The sequence below is a fragment of the Bison bison genome, unplaced genomic scaffold, assembly GCF_000754665.1.
Source record: "Bison bison bison isolate TAMUID 2011002044 unplaced genomic scaffold, Bison_UMD1.0 scf7180017864508, whole genome shotgun sequence".
Classification (NCBI taxonomy): domain Eukaryota; kingdom Metazoa; phylum Chordata; class Mammalia; order Artiodactyla; family Bovidae; genus Bison; species Bison bison.
Genome location: NW_011495064.1, coordinates 6,918,239 through 6,930,740, shown reverse-complemented (window position 1 = coordinate 6,930,740; position 12,502 = coordinate 6,918,239). Strand labels below are relative to the sequence as shown.

The window sequence follows — 12,502 nt, the reverse complement described above, 5'->3', positions numbered from 1 at the left end:
CAATCCATTTGTATGTCTCAGCTAATAGTTTTGATCATGGAGTTTTGGCTAGTTTGTTAATTTTGACATATGTGTTTATTTTAAAGAAAAATTGACTGGAACACTCCAGTGTATGTGAAGAGCCTTCTATACCTGTGCTGCCCAGGAAGGTACCCCTAGCCACATACAGCTGTCTGAATTTAAATGAACTAAATTAAACTGAAAACTCAGCGCCTCAGTCACCCTGGCTGCATGTCAGATGTTCAGGTGGCCATACTGGTTACTTGCTGCCAGACTGGATGGTGCAGTCAGTCAGACACAGGTGACTCTGAAGGAACATAGTTTATGTTCCTCTCTCTACCAGACACTGAGGCTTAAATCCACCTCTGTTAAATCTTATACTCTGTACATTCTCTCTAATTCCCTTAATTACAGGGAGAAAAGACGGATTTACGGAGAAGAGGAGAAAAGATGTTGAGTCCTAATCACTGGACCACTAGGGAAGTCTCTAAAAGGCCAAACTCATAGCAGAGTTCAGAAGCATTTTTGCAATAAATCCTAAGTTTCAGAACCTCATGTTCTTAGAGGGTAGGTTCCTTACAAGGAAAACAGTTGCTAATGCAGGAATAGTTATCCTTTTAATGGTCCGTTTTCAGTGCTGTGAAACGTTGAGGTGACATAGCTATGGGCGGGTTCCATCGTTTGGGTTTTCTTCTTTTCCTCCATGAGTTGTTGAGACCTGGTCCACGCCGACACTGCAGCCTCCGATCCCCAAGTGCCCTTGGGTTCACATCTCCTCCTGTGACCTACTTAAAGGATTAAAGCTTCAGGATAGCACTCATTACATTTATAGACCTTTGATTTTAAAGCTTTGGGATCAGATATTGACGGTTCCTGTGGAGTATTTACCATTAGGATACTCCAGGAATCATTGTTGGCTGCATTCTTTCCCAGATGCCTTACATTGTAGTAACAGTGAACTTGCAGGCTTGGTGCAGAGTCCAGGTTTCTTTCCATGTGGCTGTATTTAAAAGGAAAAGTGAAAAATAAAATCCCATCTCATGGGTAGATTAACTTATGATTTACAAATTACGAGGGTCCCTGGCGGAGTGGGGGGAGGCAGAGAGAGAGTGTGTGTGTGTGTGCGCGCGCGCGCGCGTGTGCACGTGGGGTGTGTGCATGCCTGCTCAGTCATGTCCTACTCTTTGCAACCCTTTGGACTATAGCCCACCAGGCATCTCTGTCCATGGAATTTCCTAGGCAAGAATACTGCAGTGGGTTACCATTTCCTTTTCCAGGGGATCTTCCCAATCCAGGGATCTAACCTAAGTCTCCTGCATTGGCAGGCAGATTCTGTACCAGCTGAGCCATCAGGGAAGCACCCCCTTGGGGAGAGAGTCCCCAGCAAGTATCTTGAGACAGGCTGTGCGTTCTGCTAGAAGTTGTATGATAAGCATACTTTTATGTTCCTCTTAAAATGTGTGTTCTACTCTCTGGCAGGAAATCTGTCCTTAAGTATGAGAAGACATAGATTCATATGTGTAATTTGCTGTATAAAGTCTTTGAGAACATAAGTCAATTGATATTACCTTCTTCCTGTACAGAACAATTTTGAAAATATGCTTCTACAGACTATTGTCAGAAATAATAGTTAAAAAAAAAAGAAGCCTCCATAAATGATCCATGAGGTATCTAACTGGATTTTCTGGCAATCTTACATGTTTAACTTGTGCACATAAAGACTGTGTGTTTTCTTAAATCTGCATCTTGTTGAGTTCTGGAGACTGGTTATTTCCTAGTTTTTCTTATGGACTCAATCACAGTAATGCATAAGCTTGCAGACCATTAGGGAAGTAAAAATGATTTCATCGTTCTTTCTTGGCATGTGAAAAAACATGATAATGTCTAGTTGAAACATCTAATTTTAAGTTCAGTGACAAAGTTAATTTTAGTGCAGTCTTTGATAGCAGTATCCACATATAAAATCAGTTTTTACTGCTTGCTTGTTAACAAGTGACCCATGTGCTTAAAGATACTTTAAAATAATTACATGATGACTCTGAAGCTGTGTTCCATAAAATTAACTTGCTAAAGCTACAGACACTGGTAACTGAGTCCCTATCCCAGAGTCCTGGAGGAGAGAAACTCATTGGCCAAATTTGGGTCAGGTGACCAGGTCGGCCATGCTTATTACTTTGGTTGATGGGCTGAAGCCAGGTGGACAGATCTCGGTGGTACCCAGGGAAGTGGGATGAGCTGACACCCCCAGAAAGGTCATGACCCACAGATTCTCAGAAGCTGAAATTGTGTCACAAGACTGCTTCCCCAGAGATTTTTGTTTCTTTTTACTTTGTTAACTTGCTGTAGGAAAAAGTAACTCGAGCTTCCCAGTGGTAAAGAATCCACCTGCCAATGCAGGAGATGTGAGTTTGATCCCTTGCCTGGGAAATCCCATGGACAGAGAAGCCTGGTGGGCTAGAGTCCATGGGGTTGCAAAGTTGGACATGACGTAGTGACTTTAAAAAAAAAAGGTAACTTATTTTAATTTGTGGTTCTTTTATCACTAGTGAGGTGAATATTTTCAGATACTTGGTCTTAGAGTATCTCATTTGTATTTTCTCATCTGTGGGTTATAACTTTGCATGTTCTCATCTACAAGTTATAACTTTGTTCTTTAGCATATTCTAATGAACCTCTTTTGTATTATATTTCCAATGATTCCAGAAAACGTATATCTTATTAGATATTCATTCTCTTTATAAATTTTATATTTGAAAAAATATATATTATAATAAAGCATGCATTTGCATTTCTACAGCCCTTAAAAATATGGTCACTTAAAAAAATGAACAGCCTCTTATTTAAAGAGAGAAGGAACGGCAACCCACTCTAGTACTCTTGCCTGGAAAATTGCACGGATGAAAGAGCCTGGTAGGCTACAGTCCATGGGGTCGCAAAGAGTCAGACACGACTGAGCGACTTCACTTTTCTTCCTTTCTTATTTAAACATTATTCGTGTCTGATTAGGTAGACAATGAAATTTTTTCCTTTTCAGACAAATTCTTTTAAAAATGAAATCTCTTGATAGTGGTAAAGATAAATACCAAGTAGAAATTATCTGTATATAATTTCAGGATGTACCAATGCAGACTAGAATTCATCATTGTTTTAGTTGAGTTGTGGTGAGTTTTGTTTTTGTTTAGATTTTGTTGTTTAGTGAGTTTTACCAGGAGTATATTATTTACTAGTGTTAGTTGCTTGGTCCTGTCCAGCCCTGCAACACCATGGACTGTAGCCCGCCAGGCTCCTCTGTCCATGGGATTTCCCAGGCAAGAATACTGGAGTGGATTGCCATTTCCTCCTGCAGGGATCTTCCTGACCCAGGGCTTGAACCCAAGTCTCCTGCATTGGCAGAGGGATTCTTTACAGTCTGAGCCACCACGGAAGCACATACTATTTGCTAAGAATACAGCAAATTCTTTGCTCTTCTTTTTTGCAGGGGATTGATGTCGATGCTGAAAGTTGTGCAGTGTGTATTGAAAATTTTAAAGGAAGGGACATTATCAGAATTCTGCCATGCAAGTACGTTCTCTTACTTTCTGAGATGTTAAAAAATCACAGGTTTCAGGTTTCTGACCAAAGAGTTAACATGTCTTTCAGGATATGAAGATCTTACTATCAGGTGACATCTTGTGATCATCTCACCTCTTAGAAAAGCAGCTCAAAGTCTTCAAGGTCCTCTTGTACTGTTTTATTTAAGACTGTTTTGCTTGAAGACTTTAGGTGACCATTAAGACCCACTGTCTCCTTTTGTTGCAGATTGGCTTTTAATCTTATAGTCAAGGAGGCTTCAGTACAGTCCTGGGGGTCTATACTGTACATTTATCAATGGAGAGAGTCTGCCATGTTGGGAGAAAGGAAACTGAAGCTGGCCAGGTGAAGGCCCTGGGGGAGAGGCCAGGGACAGTCAGCAGGCCTGGCTCAGGCTCTGCTGTTATTAAATTTTTTTTTTTTTTAGCTTTTAAATATTTTAATTCTTATGTTTTAAACTAGTGAACATTTTCCCAGTCATTTATTAGAAATGTTATCCTTAAAGACATTTCCTGGTTATGTATCTTTATCTGTTATTTTTCTATGGAGATGCCTTTTTTCTTAGATTAGGCTCTGCTGTTATTTGTACCCTGAGTTTGGATTCTTTTTGGGGTTGTGTGAAATAAATATTCCTCCTTTATTTAACTAGTTTTTTTTTTTTTTTTTAGCAACAGAAATTTGTTTCCTTTTTAATCATGAGATGCTTTGATAACTTTTCTTTAAAAATTGCTTTGTCAGCAGAAAGGTGTACAGAGACTATGTTTTAAAGCTGGTCATTTTAAATTCTGCTTTGCACTGATTAGAACCAGGTCACAAGTTAGTATTTAATTGTGCTTCACTTTATGTTTGCGAGTGTTCAGAGTATATACCAGTACTTTATAGGAGATAAAGTTCTCAGGAGTTCTGTAGAGGACGTCAAGTAATGAGGATCAGAATAAGAAAATTAATTTCCCCGCATCAAGATAGTGAACTTAAGTCTGCAGGAGTTCATGTGGGTTAGTGTGCCGGGTACTTAGTGAATTGGGGTCGGTGTCAGTTGACGGGGTCCTGTAGAACCTGATGAAAACAGAAAAGAATTATTATTCTAGGTTGGTTGGAGGCAAGTCCTTCTGACTTGAACGCCACACAGTGAGCAGCCAGGTTTCCTTCTACAGAAGATGGAGATGCTCCTGACGCCCGAGCTGGGACTTGCACTCGGGTCATAAACAGCTGAGTGTCTCCTGAATGTGCATGTATCCTGGTCGCCTTAGTGGGGTTTTCATTTCCTGCCCCCAGCCCACCCCAGTTTTCTCCTGTGATTTATTTCAACTGATTTCCCAATGGAACCAACATATTTATTTTTCTCAAAACTATTCCTCTGGGTCAGTTTCAGTTTAAGGCTGGATAGGTCACAAGACAAGCTGGGTTGGACCACCTTACATCCTTACCTGCTGTTGTTTTTAACTGTCCTGGCAGGTTTCCCTTTGAAGAAAAGGTCTTTAGACAGTGTCGACAGTAATAATAATGAAAAATTGCTGAGGATTTATAGTGCCCACTACCTTAGTAGCCACATGGCATGTGGGCTCCTCAGAACAGCCTTTGGGGTAGGTGCAGAGGGGCCTCAGGCTCTAGTTCACAGTCATAGCATCTGATCACACAGCTGGCCTCTGAGCCTGACCGGTGTGGTTCTGATCTCCACACCTGCTTACCTGAAGCACAGATAAACTGCAGACTCATCACCCGAGAGGGGAAGTGAGCCAGCGAAGACCTCAGTAAAAGAAAATTCATATGTGATTTCTTTTTTGGATTCCGAAACTAATGTGTTCATTCTAGAGAAATGTAGATGCTACAAAAATACATTAAGACAAAAAATAAGTGTTTTTTTAACTTGCAACCCAAAGATAACTTTAATATTTTAATTGATATTTTGTTGTGTTTCTACTGGAGTCACTTTATAGAAGATACTGTCAGTTTTTTATTAGTTTGTCACTGTTAAGTTTACTCTTCAGTTTCTTAGGTCACATTCATTCCCGAAAGGCTAACAGAGGCACATAAAAATACATTCCAGCATGATACAGAAATAAACCATGCTGTTTTCGTGCAGTGAAGGGGGAATTTCCCTCTCAATGCCAAATTCCATTTACTTTGGAAAGTAGAACAGATAACCTCCCGGGGTAAGTGGATACACTGGAATTTTGATATGATGGCATTTAACTTGTAAACAAGAAGATGAGTTGGTAGGATGTGTTATTTCCTTTATAAGGTATAAGCAATTATTTTAAGACATTAACACGTACTTAATTTTTTTAGGCATATTTTTCATAGAATATGCATTGACCCATGGCTTTTGGATCACCGCACGTGTCCAATGTGTAAACTTGATGTCATCAAAGCCCTGGGATATTGGGTTTGTTACGTTTTTGTTTATATTCAATCTCTGCTCCCCTCACCCCACTGCCCCCCATTCTCCCTGAGTGATTTGCTTCTGTTCCTGACCAGAGAGGCAGGAGGAGTGAACCAGATGCTCCTTCTAGGATTCTTCTGGTTCCTGAAGAAATTTTCCTCTATATCAAAAGTAAATTCTTAAGACAGTCCCCAAAAATCAATGAACTTATAGGGTTATCGAATAATACACTAGGTGTATGCTTAAAGTTCATACTTAGAGTGGTATTTTTGCTATATGTTGTAACACTCTGCAGGGTCTTGTAGATGCTGGTCAGTGTTGTAGAAATAATTATTGTAAAACATCTGACCTGCAAGGAGCCAGGTGCACATTTTACATACAAGGAAGCGAAAACTAGCACGTCTGGACACGAGCTCTCCCGATACTTGGGTTTCAGAGTCAGATAGCGCAAGGGAAATTCCTCCTGCAGCGAATGTGCTCCATCACTTTGCCGTACTGAGCTGGTCACAGGGCTGCGCTCAGAGAACAGAGCCGGGAGGGCGGAGTGAAAGAGAGCAGGTTATTGCAGCTGTGCACTGAATGACTTACGCACGTCAAAATATTGACTCCTGGCCCCTCTGAGAGGGGAGCGCTGTTCTAGTAACCACCTTTAGAAACCAGAAGCACGAGCTTAGGGAGAAGTCGCTCACCTAAAGTCACAGGTGATGTGATGGGTTATCAGCTTTCAGGTGTAAGTTTGCTTAATTCCAGGGTCCAAGCTCTTAACTAGCCTCCAACCCAAAAGAGGGAAAACAGGTTTTCCTAGATTGTTACACTTTTAGAGTCTAGAGATAATCTATTACTGTCCCAAGAGATCTTTGAGAGAAGTAATTTAAATATCAGATAATATTTTTCTTGTTGCTAAACATAAGATGTTTTTGCAACATTTACTAAAGAGATTTTTTTTTATGATAATGAATTTATGTGACTGTATCAGCCCTCAAGGCTGCAGGCCCCCTTCAAAATACTTTTCGTTTTCCAATTCAGTATATCTTTAAAAGAGAGCTAAGGGACCACGCACTGTCTTAATAACCAGTGTGATTTTCGGTGAATTACAGTGTTTAAGTGTGAGTTGCAGAGGCCTCACTGTGGAGCACAGAGAGGGAGGCAGAACTGTGTTACTGTGCCCTTACCCACCTGGATGTCTAGAAAGCGTGTCTTTGCTCTAGAATCTCTAATGTTCATTGATTGGTAGGTTTTGATAACTGGCGGCTCTCCTCAGCTTGGCGGGTGTTCTGGGCTTTCTTAGTGACCGTGGCACGTTCCTCTCTCACCCAGCCCTCCTGGGACCATGTCTTAAACAGTGGAAGCCAGGGATTAAACAGGCAGTTTCCTGGCAGTTTTCCTCCTCCTTTTCCTTCTGTAGATTAACTCTGAAACGCCTTTTGAGTTGCTGTCTTCATTAGTTGGTAACTTTAGACCTGCTTTTCATTTCTAAACATTTGTGGAAAAGGCATTCCATTGGCCTTAGCATTGAGACTGTTTTTGGAAATGTATATACGTATATTTCACATGTTAAAAATCAAGACTGATTTTACATCAGGTTATCTTGCTTTCAGAACGTTAGTTTCAGGAGGCTAGAATATGTGTTCCCAGAAAGCTTGTTTCCTGTTTTGAAGAAACTTACAGTAATTTGAAATCACACTTAAGAAATTAACTTGTCTTGCCTTTATTTATTTATTTTTTAAATTCTTTGACAGATCTCTTTTTCTTTAGACCCGTTGAGCCTCCTGCATTGAGTTGTAGAGAGTTTTACACTCTCCTCTCGTGTGGTAACTAGTTCTAATTTCCACAGGGAGAAAGTGACCACAGTGAGAGCAGCCATTGGCCCTCACAGACTCCAGGGTGGCACCTGACTTTGCAGCCGTGGCCGCTTTGACATGCCTCTTGTCCCTGTCGTGTTTGCTCTGGGGCCGGCCGTTATCAGGGGTGTGCAGTGCTGGGTCTGGACGTGGCTCTGGAGAGACAGAGCTGCGCAAGACTCTACCCTTCTGCTCACTGGCTCCTAGGAGTTCCGCCATCTGGGCTGGCGGGGGGGGCGGGGGCAGGCGTTCACCCCACCCCGCTGGCCAAGGAAGCCTGTTTGGAGAGTGTGGGACACAGACAGGGGAGGCCTTGACCCTGCCAGCAGCAATGGGAGCGTTCAGGGAGGGCTTTCTGGAGGGACATTTGAGCTGCATGTTAATGGATCTTCGTATCACAAGTCAATGGCGAGTGACCACGTGGGGTCTGAGACGGGCAGCTAGTTCAGCCTGGCAGGTATTCAGACAGGTACCTGGAAAAACAGATCAGGGTGGGCTGAGTGGGAGCGCGGGTGCGACGGCAGCCCAGCAGGACTTATTGGTTGGTGTGGCACACGTCTTCTCTGGGGGTGCCTGTGGGAAGGCAGTGAGCCACACTGTGTCCAGGGGTGGGGAGAAGGTTCTAGAACACAGGCGGAGCCGGCAGCGGGAACAGCAGTGCCTTTGGCCCTGAGGACCCCAGAAGTCGAGCCGGCAGCTAGGCTGTGCGGTGTTCAGTCTCAGCCCAGGTTCACAGGAACACCCACCCGCTCCCAGTCGGCCTTTTACCAGCAGATTCGTCCCTCACAACTTTGGTGTTACTCAAAAAAGTTTCTGGATGGCCCCCAGGTTTTGAGACTCAATGCAGGGGTGCTTGTAGGGCCTCCTGTACCCACTTTCCTGATCTCATGGGGAAGTGGAGGCACACTGGGAGCAGCAGACACCCTGTGCAGAATAATTGGTGCTCTCTGAGTGAAGGGGGGCAGTCTGCACCCCTGATGATCAGGAGCCTGCTTGTCCTGAGCCCTGGCCGCTGGCAGCAGTTAGGGCGGTCTTTCAAGCTCAGGGCCCTGGTCTCAGTGCTCAGCAGCCAGCCAGGCTGCTCAGGAAGTAGTTTAAAAGGTGGCATCACTTGTGTCAAGGGGAAAAATGGTTTTTTGGAGGAAAAGCATTTAGGCCATGAAAAGCTACTTAGAAGTAACTCACTTTCTGGTGATGCTAAGAAGACACTACTGATGTGCTTTTTGCAATATTGGTGTTTAGATAGTTTGTTTGAATTATGAGCAGATGATGATAGATAAGCTTGGTGCTGTTACTGAGAAAAGGTGTTTTCTTTGCTCTAACTCTCAAGGGCGAGCTTGAGGACGTGCAGGAGGTGACTGCCCCAGAATCTCCCCCTGGGGGTGTCTCGGCTGCAGAGCTGAGTCTCACAGTATCGGACGGTGAGAGAAGTGACACCGGCAGCTCCGAGTCGCCCTCCACCAGTGACCCCGTGCCACCCTGTGACGCCAGCTTTAAAGAGGATGCAGGTGAAAACACAGCCTTGCTGGGTGAGTCACTGGCCGGTTAGCAAACACAGTGGTGTTACCAGTGCTTAAATGAAAGTGAAAAAGCACATAAGGTGCAGAAAAATATAAAGGAAAAATGGAAACCACAGTCTTAGCCCTACAGACACAATACTGTTTCAACATTTCGATAAATGTATCTCAGATTTTTTTCTGTGTGTGAGGAGGAGGAGAATATAATTTATGTGTGGTAACCCGTTTCTTCCTCTTAGTGTACGAAACTCTGTATCTGTAGACAGGACATGTGATTTTGTGCAGCTGGTTATTCTGGGTTCAGTATAGTTTCTGTAAACCACATCCTGCTGGTGGACTTTTATCATCAGTAACACTGAGATAACTTCAGTGTGTATGTTTACCACCTGTCTGTCTGTGTCCTCCTCATAGGTAAAATAGAAAGAATTGCATTTTTAAGTTACTGATGCAACTACCTTCTTTTCATATTTGTTGGTCATTTTATTTCTTTTCTGAGTTGCCCATTTCATCCTTAATTTATTTTTCTATAGAAAAATTAACTTTTTCATATTGGTTCTAAGAGCTCTTTGGTCTTTGCTTTGTTTTTTATCATGTCCAGCCTTCTCATACTTTGCATGATTCTGCCTTTGATAGAATGCTAACTTAGGAAAGTCTTTCTCGGGGTTATTAACTTATATTTTACTAACAGTTGTGGTTTTGTATTTTATGCTTATTAAATCTTTAATGCACATAGCTTCAGAAAAGATTTAACTGAACTATTTTTCCCAAATATTTAACCACTTGTCAGTTGTTTAGTGATCATTACTTGTGAATAATATGTTGTGATATTCACAAGGTAAGGCAAATTCCCTCATCTTTATTCTTCTTATTTTAAAAAATTTCTGAGCTGTTTTGCATTTTTTAAGATTAATCTTAAAATCAATTTACCATGTATAAGAAAATCCCATGAAAATTTTTATTATAGTTGAATTAATTTATAGATTAACTGAGAAGAATTGATGCTTCTAATTTTGAATTTGTCAACCTGGAAAAAGAAGCATATTTTTCCAAATTGGTAATATTCAAACTGAATTGGTTTGTCTTTTTTTTGTACATTTTTAGAATCTGGGAGGCAAAGATAGAAACGTGAGAACTGAAGTTTTAAAGCAGAACCAGAGGAAGAAAGAATGCATTGTGTAAGAAAAAGGGAGGATGAATTTCAGAGAATTAGGAAGTGGAAAGCTTGATCGTGTAGGAGTTCTCCTAGCCGGGTCTCCTGCTGGGAATAAACCGCCCTGTTCTCAGCAGTTCCACTGCAGTGAGCCCAGATGCATTTCATTGTAATTTTTGCGTTTCCTTCAGTCTCCAGAAGGGAAACGAAATTTGTTTTCTCTACTACTTGACTACCCTTGAGATATTTCAGGACAGGTAAAATTCTTAAGCTGAATTTCTAAGTATTTGTTCACCAGTAAATTTGACAAGTAATTTATGTGTTAATATTTTTTCTAGCCTACCATCATAACAACATCATTTGAGAAATGTTACATTGGAAAAAAGTTAATTCTTTCCAGCCAACCTTAGGACTTCCAGAGTATAATGTAACTGCATCAGTAGCTAACCTAACACCCTCTCGACCCTCAGGAGCATGTGGAGATGAAGGTGGGGGTTATTAGGGCAGCCCACTCCCTGGAGAAGGTGTCTGCAGCAGTGGGCTCCTCTCTGGCCCACTTGACCTCAGGTCTGCTTGTAGGTGAACTCACAGTGCTTGGCTCTCCTAGTTTTGAGGAGGTACTGTATTCCTGAAAGAAACCGTCTGTGCCAAAATTATTCTGTTCTCCTTTCCTAGTAACATCCTACTGGACTCGAATGCCAGTTTGAACCTCTCCGGGTCTCCATTTCCAGTCTCTAGATTGGGGATAATAATGTAGCCGTCTCTAGCTCGTAGGGTCAATATACATTGCCCAGTAAACGCAAGCTGCTGTCTTCATGGGTGGTGATGCCATCGCTGCGTGTTTGGAAACACACTCTAGTTAATCCCAGCAGCTCAGCCTGCATCTTTTCTGTTGCACAGTGCTGACCACATGCTTGCTAATTAGACTAGAAAAGCTCTCATGCTCTACGTGAAGCAGGTGTTTTTATATTTTCTTAACTCTCTGTCTGGAATAGGTTGCTGTTTCTCCATGTAAGTTTTATTTAAAAATTTCTGTAATTTGTTTCATGAATGACGCTCTCCAAACGTAACAGTGTTTATGTAACCAAAGCCCAGGATATGCCCAGCGACTAACACTAGCTCCCGTTGCTTTGTTATAGAGACAGGCAGGAGCGACGCTCAGCGTGACGGACCCGCCTGCTAGTGCGAGACCTGCGGACCGTGTCTCGGACAGAGCCTGGGCTCGAATTAAAGGACATTTTATTTTTGTTACTTTAGTGCATAGTTTGTATATGTGAAAATAATGTACATTCTTTTACCTTTCAGGTTCTAATTTGGTATACAAAGAGCTATTTTATTCTTTCAAGATACTTTTTGATTAGTCTTGATATATTTATCTATTGAAATGTATCATAAGATGATTCTGTCTTCTCTAGGATGGTTCTAGCCTAAGCACGTTGACTTTAGACTAGTTGAAATGGAGTTGCATGATTATATTCAGTAATTGGTCATGCGAGTTTCCCTGGAGGAAAGGCTTTTTTCGAACATTAAACTTGTCTGTGTGATGAGAGAAGTCTGTTGCTTTCTTACACCTCTGTACTTTAGAGATTTCCAAACCTGAGAGCACTTTCATTGTTGTTTTTTAAATTTGGAATTGTGAGAAAAGTACGGGTGGGCTTGAGTAATTTTATTTCTCCCTTTTATTATCTAATTTCTTCTAATAACCTTGATGGGGAGGGAAGTTTTGTCCCTTTTTTCCTACAAATAAAAAAAGCTGTCACATGCAAGCATGAAGTTCTTCACTGCTGGTTAAGGAAATGGAGTAAACAGACTCTGGTGTGGGTTGTTTGGGGTTTTTTGTTTTTTGAGGTAAATGATGAATTTACTGATTCCAACTACAGTTTAATCTTTACAGTTAAAAGGGTGATAGATGGAGACTTCCAGTTGCTGTTACAAACCAGTAACGTTTTCTAGATTAATTTTAAAGCCATGGAAAAAAGCAGTGAACTTGTTTCATCATCTCTCCCGCCTACTCTTGTTTGCTGTTCTTCCTTGGAGGCAG

General features: G+C 41.7%; 1 protein-coding gene across 2 annotated transcripts in view; it reads left to right on the top strand.

Annotated features, from left to right (window-relative positions):
- The window catches only part of RNF149 (ring finger protein 149), a 25,727-nt gene extending 13,503 nt beyond the window's left edge, over positions 1–12,224 (top strand). Inside the window, exons 4-7 of one of the 2 annotated variants that reach the window (XM_010829652.1) lie at positions 3,479–3,561; positions 5,860–5,956; positions 9,125–9,323; positions 11,601–12,224. In XM_010829652.1, the coding sequence (XP_010827954.1) occupies positions 3,479–3,561; positions 5,860–5,956; positions 9,125–9,323; positions 11,601–11,644 (423 nt within the window). In that variant the 3' untranslated portion in view covers positions 11,645–12,224. The remainder of the gene's footprint in view (positions 1–3,478; positions 3,562–5,859; positions 5,957–9,124; positions 9,324–11,600) is intronic. The other variant, XM_010829653.1, reaches the window with a different exon arrangement.
- The last annotated feature ends 278 nt before the right edge of the window (positions 12,225–12,502 follow it).